Source organism: Ranitomeya variabilis, chromosome 4, assembly GCF_051348905.1.
Source record: "Ranitomeya variabilis isolate aRanVar5 chromosome 4, aRanVar5.hap1, whole genome shotgun sequence".
In the NCBI taxonomy this organism is placed as follows: domain Eukaryota; kingdom Metazoa; phylum Chordata; class Amphibia; order Anura; family Dendrobatidae; genus Ranitomeya; species Ranitomeya variabilis.
The window spans coordinates 724703647-724725408 of NC_135235.1; the positions used below are offsets into that span (position 1 = coordinate 724703647).

General features: G+C 44.4%; 2 protein-coding genes across 2 annotated transcripts in view; both read left to right on the plus strand.

Moving 5' to 3' along the window:
- LOC143766679 (uncharacterized) overlaps window positions 1-21762 on the plus strand; it is a 59789-nt gene that overhangs the window by 33650 nt on the left and 4377 nt on the right. The window lies entirely within an intron of this gene.
- Window positions 1796-14106, plus strand: LOC143766676 (gastrula zinc finger protein XlCGF66.1-like). The gene is made up of 5 exons (XM_077254529.1): window positions 1796-1833; window positions 13057-13207; window positions 13339-13518; window positions 13602-13725; window positions 13805-14106. The coding sequence occupies exons 2-5, from the start codon at window positions 13073-13075 to the stop codon at window positions 13924-13926; spliced, it is 561 nt and encodes a 186-aa protein (XP_077110644.1). The 5' UTR covers window positions 1796-1833; window positions 13057-13072; the 3' UTR covers window positions 13927-14106.

The following is a 21762-nucleotide window of genomic DNA, read 5'->3' on the forward strand; positions in this document are numbered from 1 at the left end:
GCTCCATTTGCTTTGCAAGTACACACATCAGAGACATCTGTGTCTGCTGTGCTGCTACAGTTGTAGGGAGAAGAGTGGAGAATTTTGTTCTATTTTTCTAAGCTTCTCTCACCTGTTCAAAGTGGGTTTGAGACCTGTACAAGACACTTGGTAGTCTTATACTTTGCAGTCAAAGCACCTGAACTCATTGTTGGGTTCCACAAAATCACTTTGCAAACTCCTCATTCAACACTAAAACTTCTCTTTGAGAATAATATCCCAGGTATATCACAGAGATTTGCTCATTGGTTATTGTCATTGTCTCCCAACCAATTGAGGTAGATTATAAAGCCAAATATGTTCTTCTGCTCAGTCTGTGTATGTCATTTCCCTCTCCACTCACAGTCAATATTTGTGGGGGGGCTGTCTATCCTTTGGGGATTTTCTCTGAGGCAAGATAGCTTTCCTGTTTCTATCTTTAGGGGTAGTTAGTCCTCCGGCTGTGACGAGGTGTCTAGGGAGTGACAGGAACATCCCACGGCTACTTCTAGTGTTGTGTTAAGTTCAGGGTCTGCGGTCAGTAAAGGTACCACCTCCTCCAGAGCACGTCCCATATTGCTCCTAAACCACCAGTTCATAACAGTCATGCTCTACCACCTGAGTATGCATTGACAGCTCTGAACAGGTCATGGTTCTGCTGCAACAGCTCCCGACACCGTTGCCTCTGGGTGGGAATTAGAGTCTCCGCAACAGTGAGATTGTCCACTGTGGCTTTGGGACTGGCTCCCAGGCAAGGGGCGTCCAGCGATTCTCGGTCTCGCCAAAGTTTTAGCAAGTTCACATGATAAGACTTGGTGCGGCTTCCTTCGGCCCAGCTGTGTACCTTGTAATTAACTTCACCCAGTTTTTCCACCACCTCATATGGGCCTTTCCACTTAGCTAGGATCTTGCTCTCCACCATACAGATAAGCACTATTATTATTTTATTATTATTATACATTTTTATAGCGCCATTTATTCCATGGCGCTTTACATGTGAAAGCACTAGCATGGGGTTCCCGGGCTGGAACTGCCTCAGTCTCGCTGTTGGTCATAGACCCTTGCCTGTGCCTGGAGAAGATTCTCCTTCATGATAGTCATCACTTTCGCCATTTTCTCCTGCAGCTGCGGAACACAGAATAATATTAGGAAGAAGGAAAAAGACACAAGACGATAATACAGAGATAGGAATAATAGAGAGGAAATATTGGAGAACAATACATGTAATATTCAGATGGATCTACTTATCAAACAAAGCTCAGCTCCATACACCTCATATACACACGGCTCCGCTCCGTACACCTCGTACACACGGCTCCGCTCCGTACACCTCGTACACACGGCTCCGCTCCGTACACCTCATATACACACGGCTCCGCTCCGTACACCTCGTACACACGGCTCCGCTCCGTACACCTCATACACACACGGCTCCGCTCCGTACACCTCGTACACACACGGCTCCGCTCCGTACACCTCATAGACACGGCTCCTCTCCGTACACCTCGTACACACACGGCTCCGCTCCGTACACCTCGTACACACACGGCTCCGCTCCGTACACCTCGTACACACACGGCTCCGCTCCGTACACCTCATACACACACGGCTCTGCTACATCCACACTGTAAACCCCTCCTGACCCCACACATAAACTTCCCCTCATCCAGCACCATGACAACCAGCACAGCAGAGTCCTGCATACACTGAGGCCCCTGATCATGTGACCCCTGACTCCTCCCCTCCTGTGACCTCATCACAGGTCCTGTGCGCACAGAGCAGCCATATATGTGGTGTGCGGCTCTGCAGGTGGAGGTATGTGGAGATTCCCCATTACTGGCGCATTAATATTAGAAATATATTGCTTTGTCTTCCTGGTAACTGCTATTTCTTAATAACATTTAGAACTGAGGAAAGGGCAACTTGAGAACGCTTTGTTATCTTCTTATATCCTTCTCCTGCTTCGTGGCCTCCACCATTGTCAGAGAGCTCGGCAGCTGCTTAGAACCCATGGCTGCACAAGGTTAGAGGAGGCCGGGTTTTTACAAACCTGGGAAATTAGCTTATATATATATATATATACCTAAAATACAAAGGACATGTGTCATCTGTAACTTTAGGCCTTTTAGACATCATTTAATCTTTAATTTGCTTAACTGTTCACAATAACAGCAAAAAACATCTTTTACAGTTGGATAATTATCAGTTTAGCACTTAGCAGCACATCTGCACTTTTATTATTTCCCTTTTTGCACAGTAATATTGCATACACTAGTCCCATATTTTCATTTTTCTTTTTAAAATATTTTTATTAGGTTTTTGTATTAAAAACGGATTAGGGAAATGAGGGAGGGGAAGGGAAGGGTTAACAGTGGACAGAGGAAGGGATCAATAAAATTAGAGAACCCTAATAACAGTCTCTAACAAACAAATACCGATTTGCAATTTGAAGAATGTTGTATGTAGATGTCATACTTAAATGTATACAATTCCGAGGAAAGAGGCACAAAATGGCAATTTTAAACCTTAAATTTGCTGTTCCAGATCTTCCATTTCTTAGAATATTTGTAAACACTGCTATTGTTAGCCGCAAATCTCCATTCCAGAGCGCTATGTTGGTGAATTTTGTCCAAAATATCTGAGAATTTGGATGTTTCGGGTTTTTCCCACCAGAATGCCAATGCATTTTTGACAACTAGGAGGATCTGTATGATGACATATCTAACCGAGGGGTCAAATTGCTCCATGTCAAGGGAAAGAAGCGGCCTTTGAGGGGTGATCACAACATTTCAGAAAAGGAGTTAATATGGCGCGATACCTGGAACCAGAGATTTTTTATTATCGGACAACCCCAAAATAAGTAACAGAGATTACCCTGTTGTCCGCAGTCTCTCCAACATAAGGGAGAGTGTTCCTGGTTTATATGTGACAAACTGATGGGCGTTAGATACCATCTTGTCATTGTTTTAAAGTAGGACTCATGGAAAGCCATTGATATGTTTGACTGGCATGTGTTTTTTGTAGCGCTGTCCCATTGTTCAGTTCGCAAGTCTGTACCAAGGTCGGACTTCCACCTCTTCATATATACGTTTTTAGCGCTAACGTTGTCCTTGATAAAGTACAGTGCCTTCCAAAAGTATTCGGCCCCCTGGAACATTTCGACCTTTTCTCACATACCATGCTTCAAACATAAAGATACCAAATGCAAGTGTTTGGAAGAATCAACAACAAGTGGAACACAATTGTGAAGTTGAACTAAATTTATTGGTTATTTTAAATTTTTGTGGAAATTCAAAAACTGAAAGTGGGGCGTGCAATATTATTCAGCCCCTTTAACTTAATACTTTGTTGCACCACCTTTTGCTGCGATTACAGCTGCAAGTCACTTGGGGTATGTCTCTGTCAGTTTTGTACATCTAGAGACTGAAATTCTTGCTCATTCTTCCTTGGTAAACAGCTCGAGCTCAGTGAGGTCTGATGGAGATCGTTTGTGAACAGCAGTTTTCAGCTCTTTCCACAGATTCTCGATTGGATTGAGGTCTGGATTTTGACTTGGCCATTCTAACACCTGGATATGTTTATTTGTGAACCATTCCATTGTAGATTTTGCTTTATGTTTGGGATCATTGTCTTGTTGGAAGACAAATCTCTGTTCCAGTCTCAGGTCTTTTGCAGACTTTTAACAGGTTTTCTTCAAGAATGGTCCTGTATTTGGCTCCATCCATCTTCCCATCAATTTTAACCATCTTCCCTGTCCCTGCTGAAGAAAAGCAGGCCCAAACCATGATACTGCCACCACCATGTTTGACAGTGGGGATGGTGTGTTCAGGGTGATGAGCTGTGTGGCCTTTACGTCAAACATATCGTTTGGCATTGTTGCCAAAAAGTTAAATTTTGGTTTCATCTGACCAGAGCACCTTCTTCCACATGTTTGGTGTGTCTCCCAGGTGGCTTGTTGCAAACTTTAAACAAGACTTTTTATGGTTATCTTTGAGAAATGGCTTTCTTCTTGCCACTCTTCCATAAAGGCCAGATTTGTGCAGTGTACGACTGATTGTTGTCTTATGGACAGACTGTCCCACCTCAGATGTAGATCTCTGCAGTTCATCCAGAGTGATCATGGGCCTCTTGGCTGCATCTCTGATCAGTCTTCTCCTTGTTTGACATGAAAGTTAGAGGGACGGTTGGGTCTTGGTAGATTTGCAGTGGTATGATACTCCTTCCATTTCAATATGATCGCTTGCACAGTGCTCTTTGGGAAGTTTTGGAAATCATTTTGTATCTAAATCCGGATTTAAACTTCTCCACAACAGTATCACGGACCTGCCTGTTGTGTTCCTTGGTCTTCATGATGCTCTCTGTGCTTGAAACAGAACCCTGAGACTATCACAGAGCAGGTGCATTTATACAGAGACTTGATTACACACAGGTGGATTACATTTATCATCATTAGGCATTTAGGACAACATTGGATCATTCAGAGATCCACAATGAACTTCTGGAGTGAGTTTGCTGCACTGAAAGTAAAGGGGCTGAATAATATTGCACGCCCCACTTTTCAGTTTTTGAATTTCCACAAAAATTTAAAATAAGCAATAAATTTCGTTCAACTTCACAACTGTGTTCCACTTGTTGTTGATTCTTCACCAAAAATTTACATTTGGTATCTTCATGTTTGAAGCATGATATGTGGGAAAAGGTTGAAAAGTTCCAGGGGGCTGAATACGTTCGCAAGGCACTGTAACTATATAGGTTACTTCGGCTCCAAATGTTTTTATTATTTAGGTTGCACAGCAGTGAAGAAAGGATTTCAAGATTCAAGGCTTTACCGGTCAGGAGTTTTTGTATACTGTCCTTTAGCATAGTAAAAAGGACCAGTTCAGAAGAGGGTAAGTTGTATTTAGATTTTATCTCGCTGAATGTAAGGAATTTAATCCCATTGTGAATATTCCCAATTCTCCTAATGCCAGATTTGTTCCATGATTCGGTCAGAGGGAGGTAAATTATTAAAGCTAATAAGTGTAGAGGAAATTTCATAACTTGTTCAATTTTATTAAAGTCTTTGTTAGGTGAGTAATCTTCTGAAAGGCTACCTGACTCATCTGTAGACGGGTTAGCTTTATTCTCTTGGTCACTAAAGGTACCTTCACACTAAACGATATCGCTAGTGATCCGTGACGTTGCAGCGTCCTGGCTAGCGATATCGTTTAGTTTGGATCCTGCTGTGATATCGCTGGTCGTTGAACAAAGTTCAGAACTTTATTTGGTCGTCAGACCGGCGTGTATCGTCGTGTTTGACACCAAAAGCAACGATACCAGCGATGTTTTACACTGGTAACCAGGGTAAACATCGGGTTACTAAGCGCAGGGCACGCTTAGAAACCCGATGTTTACCCTGGTTACCAGTGTAAAATGTAAAAAAAACAAACAGTACATACTCACCTTCGCGTCCCCCGGCATCCGCTTCCCACACTGACTGAGCTCCGTAAAGTGAAAGTGAAAGTGAAAGTACAGCACAGCGGTGACGTCACCGCTCTGCTGTTAGGGCCGGCGCTCAGTCAGTGCAGGAAGCTGACGCCGGGGGACGCGAATGTAAGTATGTACTGTTTGTTTTTTTTACATTTTATGCTGGTAACCAGGGTAAACATCGGGTTACTAAGCGCGGCCCTGCGCTTAGTAACCCGATGTTTACCCTGGTTACCCGGGGACCTCGGCATCGTTGGTCGCTGGAGAGCGGTCTGTGTGACAGCTCTCCAGCGATCAAACAGCGACGCTGCAGCGATCGGCATCGTTGTCACTATCGCTGCAGCGTCGCTTAATGTGAAGGTACCTTAAGACCCTTTCTTTTATACGATTTAGAGGTGTCCATTTCCTCTGTAGGTATCACAGATGGCGACAGTGGTTTGGTATCTCCTTTAGTGTCACTTTTGAAAGAAAGTGAGCTGGGATTTGTTTTAGTTGTTTTTTTTTGGGGCCAACCCCTTCTTTTATTGTCTTATTATATGTCGGGATATATGATTGTTTTGGATAGGAAGGTTTTGATTCATCTCCTTTTAGTGGAGACCTAGATTTAATAGGACTTAATAGGTTTGGGAAGTCCTCATATGATTTTGGGAGAGCTCCCAGGGAGGTCTGTCTGTTTTTTTGAGATTTGTTTTTGAACTTCCCTTCAGCTGGCTCCATTTTAAGTTCACTGCCTCCAACAAGCCGTCAACCAGTAATTTTCACGAGAGCTGTATATGATAGTACAGTTCAGAGTATATATGTAGAATTTTTCACCTGCAATATAGAATAATACAAACGAGATTTCAATATGCTTGCAATAGAATTAAAGATGACAAATAGACAAGTGGGTACACTATGACCATACAGTATTGGCAAAGATGGTAGGTAGGCAAGTAGGTCAGGTGAGGGATACCATTAAGTAGATAGAGAGGTTGCGATGATGTAGATGGCTGTTTCCCAATAAGGAGAAACAGTATGTTGTGTGAAGATAGACAACCAATCTTCTCATTGATACAGGCTTATATGTCTTATTTATATGGGTCTCAGGTGTAAGGGTACCGTCACACTAAGCGACGCTGCAGCGATAGCGACAGCGATGCCGATCGCTGCAGCGTCGCTGTTTGGTCGCTGGAGAGCTGTCACACAGACCGCTCTCCAGCGACCAACGATGCCGAGGTCCCCGGGTAACCAGGGTAAACATCGGGTTGCTAAGCGCAGGGCCGCGCTTAGTAACCCGATGTTTACCCTGGTTACCAGCGTAAAATGTAAAAAAAACAAACAGTACATACTTACATGCGTCCCCCGGCGTCCGCTTCCTGCAATGACTGAGCGCCGGCAGTAGCAGGGCACAGCGGTGACGTGTGCTTTCACTTTCACTTTACGGCGCTCAGTCAGTGTGGGAAGCGGACGCCGGGGGACGCATGTGAGTATGTAGTGTTTGTTTTTTTTACATTTTACGCTGGTAACCAGGGTAAACATCGGGTTACTAAGCGCGGCCCTGCGCTTAGTAACCCGATGTTTACCCTGGTTACCAGTGTAAAATATCGCTGGTATCATTGCTTTTGCTGTCAAACACAACGATGCACGGCGACCTAGCGACCAAATAAAGTTCAGACCTTCCAGCAGCGACCAACGACATCACAGCGGGATCCAGATCGCTGCTGCGTGTCAAACACAGCGATATCGCTACCTAGGACGCTGCAACGTCACAGATCGCTGGCTATATCGCTGCGACGTTGCTTAGTGTGACGGTACCTTAAGAGAGTCGAACTCTGGTGTAGTACAATGCCAGGTAGACTTTACTCCTCAAGCCATGTGGTGCCACAGGATAAGATTTATAATGAATATGCCTTTAAGTAGACTGCAAGGTTAAGGCAATATAGACAAAGTAGAGTATCTGCTCTGGTTTATTTATATTAGGGCTCGCAGAGTTAGTTATATCTCGGGTCTTTAACCTCGGCGCTCAATACAGTACTGTTGCCTCCGGTGTATAGGTTAAATTGCTTCAGTGATTACCTGACTGTCATCCCAAACAGGGTGTTGTGTGAATCTTATAGGAGGAAATGCAGGCCTATTGGTTTTCAGGTTTATCCTCCCTGTCAGCACTGAGAAGCACCGAGTCCCCCTTTATTCTGTTATGCTTGGGGCCTTCCCTACTCCGTCCCTCGGTTAGTCCTGCTGGGAGGGTTCCCTTGTACTTTAGGGTCTGCGCTGCCGGATTCTTTGCACCGCTCCTTGATGGGTTGCGGTGGGCAACATTGGATCAGTCACTGACCACAGGGCTCCTCACAAGAGGCTCACCGGCAGACTCTGCAGTCTCTTCTGTGTCGTGCTGCAGCTAGAAGCGAGGAGCGCTGAGAGCTGCTCTCACGTGTGAGCCTGGGTCTGTTGCAAGATGGCGCCTGGACGCGGCCGGATCTATTTTCTGCACCTCGCGGTAAGCACAGCCCAGTGCGTTGCAGGCCTGCCGCGGTTATCGAGTGAGATGCCTGTTGTGCCTCACCTTAAGAGGTTGCTGTGGGTCCCTTGATGCTGGGGAAGTCCGTCTTGTGTGTCCTCTGTGTGGGTAACCCTGGCACTATGGCGGAGATGTGCTCCACAAAGATTAAATGATGAAAGAGAGGATCCCTCCGCCTCTCCTGCACCGCTGTTGTCCTTGGATTTTAAAACGCTGTGTCTTCTGATTTCTTTGTCCAAAAACCCCGATTTTGGTATCAAAATGGTCCAGGCACGATAAGAAACTGTTCTGGATCAGGAAGATAATATTCTTGTAGGCTTTGTGAGTCACTTTTAGGATGTCAGGGTGGGAGCTCAGACCTTCTGCCTCCTACATAGCAAGAGCTCAAGTCACCCCACCATATCTTCATTTTTCTTAAGTGTTTATCCACACTGTAACACTAAACAGCTCACCGCTAATATTCACACACATTAATAGGCAGCTCATAGAGGAAACACTTTCTTCACCACTCCCCCCTCTATATGTATAATGTGTCCTTGTTCATGTTTATCTCCATACATATTAGGCCCAGCACCCATTATCCATTCCCTTGCCATTCTATTTACTGACGGCACATTATTAGTGATGACTTAAATGCTCGGGTACTCGTTGCTCGGGTTGAGTAAATTGGAATACTCGGATACTCGACCTGAGCAGCGAGCCCAATGTAAGTCTATAGGAGGCCCAAGTATTTTTACCGCTATTCCCCCCCCCGGGTCCTTTTAAGGTCTAAAAACATCTGAAAATGATGGAAACACTGATCCGATGACACAGGAACATCATGGGGATCGCCCCTGGAAGAATTCCTGACTCCTTATTCACAGCTTTAAACAATTTTTTCTGAGATTCATGCTATTTTTACTGGTGCCACAAAAAACACACTAAAACGAAACCAAAACGGATTTTGCTGGGAAATATATCAAGGTACATCCTTTGCAGGTTAATGACTTGCCTGTAAGGCCAAATAATGAACCCCAGACCGAAAATTTCCTCCCCCACTTGGGCTTAGTTCAGACGCAGCGTTTTTGAAGCGTTTTTCAACTTTAACTTTGCTTTCAACCACTACAAATACATTCACTAGAAAATGTCATTGTAACGTAACAACCCTAGCTGGCCATGTTGTGTGTGACACATAAGCAGACCCATCTTGTTTCATTTATGAAGGAGGGACTCTTAGGCTGTGTGCACACATTTAGGAATTTTCGCTATAAAAATGCGATAAAACCTTGAAAAAAAGGCATACATTAAGCATCCTATTATTAGAATTAATTCCGCATTTTTTGTGCACATGCTGCGTTTTTTTCCGCTGTGGAATCACATTCCAGAAAAAAATGCAGCATGTTCATTCCTTGTGCGGAATCGTGGGGATTCCGCACACATAGGAATGCATTGATCCGCTTACTTTCCACATGTGGCTATGCCCACCATGTAGGAAGTAAGCGGATCATGTGCAGTTGGTACCCAGGGTGGAGGACAGGAGACTCTCCTCCAGGCCCTGGGTACCATATAATTGTTAAAAAAAATAATTAAAATAAAAAATGGTGATATTCTCACCTTCCAGCATCCCCCGGCATGCTTCCCGCTCCTCGCGATGCTCCGGTCCCAGTTACTGGGACCGGAGCATCGAAAGGAGCGGGAAAGGCTTTCGGGGACGCCAGAAGGTGAGAATATCACAATTTTTTTTTTTATTATTATTATTTTTAACATTAGATCTTTTTACTATTGATGCTGCATAGGCAGCATCAATAGTAAAAAGTTGGTCACACTTGTCAAACACTATGTTTGGCAAGTGTGACCAGCCTGGCAATCAGTTTTCCAAGCAATGCTACAGATCGCTTGGAAAACGCTAGCATTCTGCAAGCTAATTACGCTTGCAAAACGCTAGTGTTTAGCAGGAAAACGCATGCCAATTCCGCATGCAATATACCCGCGGCAGGAGTTGCAGAATTGCTGCGGAAATTTTCACGGCATTTCTGCAACGTGTGCACTTAGCCTTAAAGTCACAGAGCCTGTTTTTACTGGTACATCAGGCGGCATTAATCTTCTTAAAGGGCCATTATTAAACAGTGGGTCTCCTAAACTGTTGTAGCCTACGCTGTGAGTGGATGGGCTGCCAAGAATTACAACGCACCACAATACCCGTCATAAGATGTCCAGGAGGGCCTCCTGAAAAAATGTTGCATTGAATTCAAGGCCTGCCCTGCTATCAATTTATATCCACCCCAATATGCCTTTGAACCCACATACTGGATGGGCCCATGCAAATTCACTTCACAATATTCATTTTGCTCTCCCATACTCCCTTTTTTTAACACATTGGCAGCAAGGCCAGCCCTGCTGCATAGTCATATGCACTCCATTACGCCTTGGAACCAGGGGTGGATTAAGGGTAGCCAGGACCCTGGGCTGTTTAGACACTGTGGGCCCCCCGTTCATGTGACCGGGTCATGTGATGTTTTCTAAAAATCACCATCTCTACATGTCTGACAGCCATACCATTCCAGGGTCAGTTCAATTCCTACCAAAGTACACCTCATTCTACTTAATGTGATTCGGATTAGGTGATCAGCTGAACCAAGTCTTATTTAACGAGGGAAAGTATAAAAAACACTGTTGTGGTCTTCACAATCCTCTTGCAATAGGACAAGCTGGATGACCAAACAAGTGCTAGAAATAGTCCAAAAATAATTTGAATTAAAAAATAATTTTTAACCATGTCAAAGGAGTTGAAAATCTTTGCGAAGGAAGTATGAATCAAGCCGCATACAAGGTTATCCTTGAAAACCACTTGCTTCCTTCTGCTCAGGAAATGCTCCCTTACTCTGGGAGCTGGTTTTTCCAGCAGGACAATGCCCCATGCCATACAGCTAGGTCAATCAATGTGTGGATGAAGGAGCGCCACATCAAGACCCTGTCACGGCCAGCCCAATCTCCAGACCTGAGCCCCATTGAAAACCTCTGAAATGTAATCAAGAGGAAGATGGATACTCACAAGCTATCAAACAAAGAAGATCTGCTTAAATTTTTGTTCCAGGAGTGGTATAAGGTCACCCAAAAGCAGTGGGAAAGACTGGTGGAAAGCATTCCAAGATGCATGAAAACTGTGATTAAAAATCATGGTTATTCCACCAAATATTCATTTCTGAACTCTTCCTGAGTTAAAATATTAGTATTGTTGTTTCTACTTGAATAAGAATTTTATTTTCTTTGCATTATATGAGGTCTGAAAGCACTGTTTCTTTTTTTATTATTTTGCCAATTTCTCATTTGCTGAAAATAAGTACAATATTTTTAGCTTGAAATTTCAGAGACATGTTGTCAGTACTTTATAAAATGAAACAGTGTACATTTTACTCAAAAAACATACCTATAAAGAGAAAAATCAGAGAAACTGAAAATTTTGCAGTGGTCTCTTAATTTTTGCCAGAGCTGCATATATAAAATGTAAAACCTAGGTGCGTCTTATGGTCCAGTGTGTCTTATAATCCCAAAAATATGTTCATTTCTGACCATGGTGTTTTTGAAAACAAAAAAGCTTTTATAAAAGCCTCAAACATGTGTGTGAATCAGACATGAGATCTGACGTGATAGAAGATTACAGTGCGGGGAAGACTGGAAACATTCATATACACGGCTGGTGGTGATGGAGTCAGTGATGGACTCTGGACAAATTTGTTTCTAGAGCCGTAGTAGAAGATGATGTCGTCCTCATCATGAAGTCGTTATTTCTCCTGTCACGTGTAATAAATATATCTCCTGCAGTATTGCTAATGCCGATTCCAGCGTCTGTAAGTGAGACGAGAATTAGCGTTATGGAAGATGAGTCTATGAGAAACGTATTCAGCTGCCGACTCCGAGGAAAAAACTATTGGTTGTCTGTGGCCTAAACTTTATAGGTTTTATTAGTAGATGTCAGACAAAAAACAATGTTGTAAAATAATAAAAATATACCATATTTTTCGGACTATAAGATACACCGGACCATAAGACGCACCCCAAATTTACAGAAAGAAAATAGGGAAATAAAAATGTGTCAAACTGTGGTCCGTCATACAGTCTGAATTCACCTTACCGTGGGAAATCAGTAGCGCTGGTGGAGGGTAGTCACAGAGGGTGTTCGATGGTTTGGCAGTGATATGACTCCTATCGCAGACTGATGCGGTAGGTTCTGTGGTTCTCGTGGTGCGGTGGCTCCTCCAACATTTTCTGAAATCCCAGAGCACCCGCACATCCCTTGCTGTGAAGCAGTGGCCTCTGGGATATCCCTTCCCAGGCTGATGCGGCAGGTTCATCGATGCTAAGGGTTGCAGGGGCTACGCTGTCATTTTGTGAAAGCCCTCGAGCCCCGCACACCCCCACTGCTGCGATGCGGTGGCATTCGGTAAAATGGCCTCTGGGAAAATGCCGCTGCAAATTGAGATCTCGGCTCCAAGATCTCATCTCCCGAGATCTCAATGTGTGCATGTGCCAACCCAGTGAACATTTTACCAGGGGCTACCGCATGGCAGCAGTGTGGATGTGCAGTGCTCCGGGCTTTCCAAAAATGTTGGCGGAGCCCCACACCACTGCACGCCGCCGAATACTGCCGCACCAGCCTAGGAAGGGAGTGGGATCTCCCTGCAGTGTCGGACCGCCGTAGAATCACCCGACTCCTACTGCCATCACACTAATTGTAAGTATATTTTGACTAGATTTTCCACCAAAAATTTTTTGGGTAAAAAGTGCGTTCTGTAGTTCGAAAAATATGGTAATTGCTGCTTGGGACCCCGCCAGACTCTGTATCTTCTGTTCTTTCCCAACGAACTTGTGATTCCTACAGCAAATTAATTTCCGAAGCAGTGAGTAACATAGCCAGCGATTGGTTGCATGAAGAAGATTTCTTACTCAGTAACTCAGCTTATGTTCCAGTCCATACAAGACTAGAGAATACAACATCTACAGGTTCTGTCTTCTGAAATGTTTCCCTTGTTATCTCCAGTAATTTTATTATTAGAATTCTTTGTAATGATTCATCCTCTCATCGTCTTGCTATTCAGGTCCCTACAATATCCGATGCTTTCAGTAGACATCTTCTATATTAAGAGAATTTTTCTTAACTACCCATCAAGAATGGATATGAAGAGGGACAAGATGGCCGAGAGGATATTACACCTCACCCTAGAGATCCTCTTCCATCTTACTGGAGAGGTGAGAGATTTTGATAGCGTCACATTACATAATTCTTATTTATGGCAATAAAACTGTTGGACAGAACTCAAGAGGTGAGGGATCTGGAAATGTCTGTAGTGTCATTTATTAATGTGTCTCTCCTTAATCAGGATTACACAGTAGTGAAAAAAAATTCTAACGAGCACTGTCAGACCCCTGTGTCTGAGGGATGGGAAAGACCCCTGAGCCCAATCACAAGGCCTCCACCTCACCCACTGATACATGAGGACATCAATGAACAAAAGATCCTAGCACTCACCTACAAGATGATTGAACTGCTGACTGGAGAGGTGACACTGCTGGGAATGCTGGGACATTATACAGTAAAACTATGAAGGGATCGGTGTGATGACGGTATCATTGTATGTGTCAGATTCCTATAAGGTGCCAGGATGTCGCTGTCTATTTCTCCATGGAGGAGTGGGAATATTTAGAATTACACAACGATCTGTATGAGGACGTCATGATGGAGGTTCCCCAGCCCCTCACATCGCCAGGTAATAGGATTAAATACACACAGCCTATAATTATCTGTATGTAAGGAATGAATTCAGTCCCTGTGTGTGTTTCCTCCAGATATATCCAGTAAGAGGACAACACCCGAGAAATGTCCCCGTCCTCTTCTTCCACAGGACTGTAAACAAGAAGATCCCAATGTCTCTCAGAATCATCAGGTAGATGGAGAGAAGGTGTCATGAGATCTCTCCTATGATGTGTAGCCTGTGGTGAAGGTCTTGTGCTCAGTCTTGTTTTATCCACCAGTATTACATGTTTCATACTGGTGTCATGAGAACGGTGGAGATGGCAGGATTAGAGCTGATCATAGATGTGACTTCTCCATCTGTCTGTGACTTTTACAGTATTTGTTTCAGGGTGAAGATCTGACCCATATTAATACTACAGAGACATATATGAGGGGTGATGAGCGGTGTAAAGAGGAGACTTCTACATATGACTACCCAGGTGAGTAGTGACCACTAACTACAGAGAAGTCACAGATTCTTCTCAGCCACCGGCTGTGGCTGCTTTATCAATGGTGTAGTTCGGACGTGGCACAGTCATGTGATCCCCATTTTGCCGGTAGACCATAACATTCTCCTCCATCCGAAAATGTTTAAATGGCTTTGTGAAACTGTGAAAACCCTTTTGTATAGCGCTTACAACCTGCAAGTGTAAGGCGGCCAGGGTGGTAGTCGTGGCAACGAGCTGTAGTGTTTCCACACCCTGGCACCCCACAGATGAAATACAGAGTTCTTTCTGTTGTGTGTGTGCGTGTGATGTGTGCAGCAGAGTACTCATTTCAGTTCCCTCGGTTTCTTTCACTCCAGCTTCAGGATTCCAGGTTCCATAAAACACTGCAGCATCATAGTCCTTTTCAAACAGTTCAACTTTACTGATAACATGGGCACCCATCACTTTTACAGCACATTTCACACAAAGCATCATATCTTGCACTTTCCCTTCCTTCTGGGCAGACTCCATTTCCTCTATAACCTCTCCTTCTCTCCCAGCAATCCATGCCATTTCTGTGGACAATCCGTGTACCTTCCGTACTTCCTGCATCACCAGCTCCTTGTCAGCCCCTTGTCCGATTCCATCTTGCAAAGGTGCCGGGAGTTCCATCTTACTGACTTCCGCCCCAGTTGTAGACCCCAGAACCGCCCTGAGGATGATTCTATTGAGCTGATGCCCGACTGTACTATTCTCCAGCCCCTTATTGCCATCCGCAGCTTTACCCCCATGACCTGTAGCTGTCTTATACACTGCACCCTGCCCTTGGCAAGGCTGCCGGGTGTCTGTCTCTAATCAGGAAGTATCCTGTTAATACTTCCCTGCTCCTTGCTGTACCTCCCCTTTAGTTAACCCCTGTGCTGCCTACCTCCTGCTCTATTCTATGATATCATCTATCACTACTGTGCCCCCCTCTATTCTAGCCCCACTACAGTTCTAGCCTATCCTATATTCTATTCTAGCCCCAATCCTATAAACAGTACCCATTGAGATCATTCACATTATGGTATATAAACATTACATCACATTGCAATATATGAACAGTAATAGACAGTGAGGTGCCACATGTGAATGTGCGAACAGAGTCCAGGAGAGAGAAGGCACACGAGGGTCCCCGCCACCTTCTTACACAGGATCCACCTAACCCCAGGGATTAGAACAAGCTGACCGTTACCTGCCCAGGTCTGTAGACTTCAAAGCCAAATAACAACATACGTAGAATGTGCTGACAAGATATTATGATGGGCCTGTAAGAGAAAGCGGAGGGTAATGATGCTGTTGGCTTCCTAGAACCCTGATATCTTATTGGATGAATCTACCTTCCCTCCCTTCTGTGCTGCTGAATGTGCTCATAAGGTCCCTACAAGACCTGGTCCAGTCTTTCTGGCCAAACTTCACTTTTATGATCAACAGCATTAACTGTGCAGTGAGGCCAAGTGTGAATTTCTGTACAATAACAGAGTTTCCCTTTCTCCTGACTTTTCAGTTTGTATTAAAAACTAACTAATTTCAAGGAGGATTGTGATAAACTACATAAAAAACATTACACCTGTGCCATGATATATCTCTAAGCTGTGTGTGGTTCATGTCTGTAATATACATTTATTCACGCCTGCAGGAGATGTGTTGGCATGGCTCGAGTCCTGGTTCATAGATTCACCCCACATCATAAATTCCGATATGTTTTCAATCCTAAGGAATTCAGATTACTGCACAATCTCTCCTGAAATGGGGGCACGAATACTTTCTCTACTCTTCTGGTCAGGACTCATAGTATCTCCAATGGTCCACCATAAATGGGTACAACTCCAGTTTAGTGTTGGAGTTCTCCCCTCGTACATACTTTTTTGGGGGAGATGTAACATATTTTTTGTTCTATGTTTTTTTTTAACTTGTTCATTTTGGTTGATACTTTGATTGTGGTAGGATCAGCCTGCCTCAGGTAAGTTTGTAAGTTTGGAACTCTCTGGTATTTTTTTTTTTTTAAAGTCTCCATTACCTCTTCCAAATGTGCGAGATCTAAATTGAAGATGCCCCAGCTCTGCAATATTATAAAAAGTTCTCTTTAAATGTCTAATATTTTTTCTTGAAACTCATCTAATAGAAAATATTGGCCCTTACGATAGTTTAGATTGCCAAGAGCCACCGAGCCCCATACTCTAATTACTCCAGAGAGTTTATACCACTACTCATATTTTACTGATGAAGACTGTTGAGTTTGAACATTTTGATAGATGTGTTATTGTCCATAGTCAGTTTGTGACTACAGTAGTTACTGCCCAAAATACTCCCATTTTTCACATCTGACATGTCGCTTTTTGTGGTGATAACTTTGGAATTCTTCACAAAGGATAATAGGAAACAAATGGACCTTACAAATTATTTTCAACATCTCTTGAATCCAACAATACCCTGTATACGGTTGTACACTACTGTCTGGGCACATGGCAGGGTTAAGAAGGGAAGGAGCGCCATTTAGCTATTTGAATGCATATCTTGTTGGAAAAGATTCCAGACACGATGTATTGGTTACCTGGTAGCTCAAAATATGGCTACCACAATCAGGCTTGGCACTATCTACTCAGCTTTGTAGATCCCAAGGATTGCCTTGCTCAACATTCTTTACATGGATCTGTTCTTACACAGAGATCCCTAGGCTTGGGCAATGGTGTTACCTGCTGTTCTGTGGAGTGAGGTGGGATGATTAATAGTCTAGTAGTTGGGTCAGATCCACGAGAGCAGAGAAAATACAAAATCATAAGAAGCTAGATTAAGGGGTCACGGCAGCTTAGCACAGAGGACTGAACCAGAGGAGAACAAGGCTGTACCTGGCATCTTCCTGCAATTAGCTTTGAGCTTTAGTAGGGTGGGGTGCTTTCCAATTGGCGAACGCAGGAAGCAGATTACTCCAGATGGACAGCACACACACCCATAATGCCTGACTGGATGGTACTACAGTTCACAGCAACCCTAATCTAAGTGGCTGAACAGAGCCTGCACCATCCAGAGCTTCTGGTTCCGATATCTCCTCCATCCCCAGTGCTGCCTGCAGAATGAATGAGGCCATGCCTGGTGACAGAAGCAGGGGTGGCAGGTGTGGATCCCAGGCGAGATGCTACACACCATTTTCACAAGCCTTAATATGACACAATGCAGAAAACCAGAGCAGTTTAAAACCTCATAAAGTAACTCCATTATGGAAATGATAATGAGTCGACCCCAGGGCAGTAGGGTACTCCGTATCGGGTCCGGTCTCGAGGGGGAATGTCACGGTGGCTCCGACCAGGTCCGTGGCCCTGGGACTCAACGTTAAAGGGGAACGGTGTTTTAAGGGAAAAGTGTTTAAAGTCTGTCGTGATGCCACCTGTGGAGTTCGGTCAATAGTGGGACTGACGCTGCATTAAGGCCATGTGCACACGCTGCGGATTCCATTACGGAATTTTCCGCAGCGGTTTTGATAAATCCGCAGTGCAAAACCGCTGTGGTTTTTCCTGCGGATTTATCGTGGTTTTTATTGCGGATTCCGCTGCGGGTTTTCACCTGCAGCTTTCTATTGGAGCAGGTGAAAAACCGCTGCGGATTCCGCACAAAGAATTGACATGCTGCGGAAAATAAACCGCTGCATTTCCGTGTGTTTTTTTCCGCAGCATGTGCACTGCGGATTTCATTTCCCATAGCTTTACATGGTACTGTAAATGCATGGGAAACCGCTGCGGATCCGCAGCTGTGAAAATACTGCGGATCCGCAGCAAAATCTGCAGCATGTGCACATACCCTTAAGGGGTCCTCTGGGCAGTGCCGGCGTTGGCACAAGCAGACCAGGCAGACCCCTGGGGCCCCCACCTACAAGGGGGCCCCTGCATCTGCAACCCCTCTATGAAGTGCCCAGAGAGTGTCCAGCAGTGAATAATGCTGTGCATTGCTTTGTAGTCTCAGAGCGTCTCTCTCAAACCCCCCTTGAGACCCCCTCAGTGCAGTGATTTACTCACTGTGGTCTCAGAGCTCTGTGCTGATTGCTGTAGGATCAGGTTTCACAGTCACATACAGCAGGGATCAGCATAGGCTCTGACCAGTCACTAAACCACTGCTGGTAATCTGACAGGGCGACCTGCTGTCACTACTGTCTGGATGACACAAGACAGGAATATTGTCTGCTGAATCAGGGCATTTATTATATAGAAATAAATGAAGGGTAAACCATACACATATATAGTACAGGTGTGCATAGGAATCAGCTTTTTTGGTGCATTTTTTTGCAGCCAAAGCCTGCTCTCTTGGCAGTAAAAACACTGCTTTCAAAACACCCATTTTTTAGAGTATGTGCAGAGGATCCGGAAATGGCAGCCCCATGTCCGTCTCTGCAGGTGAGGTGCGGGTGTCAGTGTACACACAGTAGAGATGGAATTTCTTGGAATCCCCTCCACTATACTCTAACATCTGGCCGCTGTGGGTTGGACGCTGCACAAGTGCACAGCAGCCGACTCGCAGCATTTACTGACTGTGGACACACACCCTTAGAGCTTTTGCTGTTTGTTGTTTACAGTTTGCATTTTGTCTACAGTACATGTTTAATAAAGTTAGGTTTATTCACCAAAAACGCAGTGAAAAACAACGTTGCAGCAGTTTTTTTAACTTTTTCATTGCTTTCTACGGGTGAAAAAAATTGCTGAAAGCGACACGCTGCAGATTTAAAAAAGGCTGCAGTTGTGAAATTCAGTCAGGAGAAAATAAAAGGGTGTGCAGGAGATTTCTGAAAATCTCAGTTTTTGCTTGTGCTGTAAAACGCTGTAAACTTCTTATTTGCAGAAGAAAGAGATGCAAAAATTCTGCATATGAACATGGCGAAAAGCTGCTTTATAAAGTGCCAGCAAAACATAGGAGATTTCCGAAATCTCCTGCAGGCGCTTGTTTGTTTTCTGACTGGATTTCAGACCTGTAGCGCTTATTAAATCTGTAGCGTGTCAGTTCTTTCAGTGTGTTCTCACCCGTATAAAGCAATGAAAGAATAAAAAAGCTGCAGATATTGCAACGGCATTTTTCATTGCAATTTTGTAAGTGGTTTTGGTGAATTAAACTATTAGGTCTCATTCACATGTTCAGTATTTGTAATGCAGAAACAGCAGTGGAACAAGGAGGCTATGTGCACACATTGTGGAATCTGCTGCCGATATTTCCACGCAGATTCCTAAAAATCTGCAGGTAAAACGCAGAATTACCGCGTTTTTTGTGCGGATTTCGCCTGCGTTTTTACACCTGCGGATTTCTATTATGGAGCAGGTGTAAAACGCTGCGGAATCTGCACAAATAATGGACATGCTGCAGGAAATACCACGCAGCGTTTCCGCGTGGTATTTTCCGTAGCATGTGTATGGCGGATTTTGTTTTCCATGTTTGTTTTTCCGTGTTTCCGCGTGGTATTTTCCGTAGCATGTGTATGGCGGATTTTGTTTTCCATGTTTGTTTTTCCATGTTTCCGCGTGGTATTTTCCGTAGCATGTGTATGGTGGATTTTGTTTTCCATACGTTTACATGGTGCTGTACAACGCATGGAAAACTGCTGCAGATCGACAGCAAAATCCGCAGCGTGTGCACATACCCTGAGAAACACGTCACCACTTCTGTATTTCTCACCCTCCTGGTTTTGGCTTACACATACTGATGTGAAATACTGACCAAATACTGATCGTATGAATGTGATCTTAAACATACTGTAGACAAAGCAAACATCCTCACTCCAAAAAAAAAGCTGAAAAAAGTGTGAACACCACAAAACAAGCAGAAAAACAGGTGCTTTGAACACAACATTTTTACTGCTAATAGAAAAGGTTTTGGTTACTGAAAAAAATGCTGCATGTGAACATAGTCCTACTCTGAAGCGCTATGGCTGTCTGTGGTGTTACATAGGACTGCATGTGATATATACTAAATTATCTGTACTCAGAGAGTTATCACTGCTATCTCTGGTGTTGCATAGGACTGCAGGTGACATCTAATACATTATCTGTACTCAGAGAGTTATCACTGTATTATCTGTGGTGTTAAAAAAAATTAAGAGGGGGTTGGGGGCAACTTTTTGTCTTGGGGCCCCCAATCTTTTCTGACCCTAGCAACACCCCTGCATACAGCTAATAGTGGCAGACCTGTTGGCCGATATAAGGCCCCTCCACCAACTGTATCCGCATCCTGCTCATGTAATGTAACCTAAATGTTTGTGTGATTTTACAATGTTATCATTTGGGGCCCCACTTTAAATTTTTGCCTAGGGCCCCACTTTGTCTAAAACCGGCCCTGCCTCTGGGGGATGTTGTGGCAGCACTGATGTTACACTTTCCACAGGTGAAGCAGGGTCCTAAGATTTAAGGCGTGGATGGTATGTGCCGGTGAATAAAGATAGGACACAAGTTGTAAGTCTTTACCTGGTTTACTGCAGTTGGCTGGCCACAGTCCAGGGCACCAGGCACGGGTGGTGGTATGGCCCGGCCAGCTCAGAGGCAATGGAGGGTCCCCTTCTCCAGGTGAGGTCCATGAGACTTTCCTCTAGCGCCTCTTAAAGACGAAATCCCTGCTGCCTGAAGTTTCCTACAGGGTCCTCCACTTTCCCCCAGTCCTGGGACAGGTACCTGCACGACGGGCAACTCGAGCTGTTTTACAGGGTCTTTATCATGCCCCAGGCTCCTTAGGTGCTGCTGCGTCTCAGGCGAGGTGTGGGCCAATTACATACAGTTCCTGGCCCTACGGTTCTGCTCTGTGTCCTAGAGTTCCACAAAAGCCTCGGGCCCCTGGTACCTGGTTCCTGCGCTTCGGCTTTGAGGGTGCCCGGTCACAGTTCCCCTCTGAGCACTGTTCCTCTCCTTTGCTCCTTTCCTCTCCCGGTACTCCACATCCAACCCTCCAGGTTCTTTCTCCTTTCCCAGAGGCTGCAGCTCCCTCGTGGCTGTCAGACCTCTCTCCTGCTCTGCGGCTCTCCTAGACGTCCTTCCACTTCAGTGTTCCTCTCCAACTAACCTAACTCCTCCTCCAGGTCAGGATACATATAGCTGGAGCGCACCGTAAATTAAGTGGGTTCTTCTCACAATAATAATGACAACTACATGGGTCCTAATTTTGATTTGGGCACACTGAAAGGCTCAGAAGCGACGGGAAGATTTGCTTTGTGAAAGTGGATATAGATGGATTGCTATTTGAACATTTCCATTGAAGAAGAACTCACCACCTCTCGTGGCAGCCTGTTCCTCTCATTGATCACCCTCACTGTCAAAAGGTTTTTTTTTCTAACATCCAATCTGTGTCTCCTCCACTTCAGTTTCATCCCATTGCTTCTAGTCTTTCCTTGTGAAAATGAGAATAAATCAATAAAGCTATTTTTACATACCGTATATACTCGAGTATAAGCCGAGTCACCTAATTTTACCTAATAAAACTGGGAAACTTATTGACTCTAGTATAAGCCGGGTATGCATTGTCCCCTCATCCCTATCCTTGTATGCATGTCCCCATTCCTATCCTAGTATGCATGGCTCCAT

What these genes read in the sequence shown, in the direction of transcription:
- LOC143766676 (XM_077254529.1), top strand. Translation starts at nt 13,073, where the DNA reads ATGCTTTCAGTAGACATCTTCTATATTAAGAGAATTTTTCTTAACTAC. An exon ending in TCTTCCATCTTACTGGAGAG is followed by an intron (nt 13,208 to 13,338) that starts GTGAGAGATTTT and finishes CTCCTTAATCAG; the next exon opens with GATTACACAGTAGTGAAAAA. An exon ending in TTGAACTGCTGACTGGAGAG is followed by an intron (nt 13,519 to 13,601) that starts GTGACACTGCTG and finishes TGTATGTGTCAG; the next exon opens with ATTCCTATAAGGTGCCAGGA.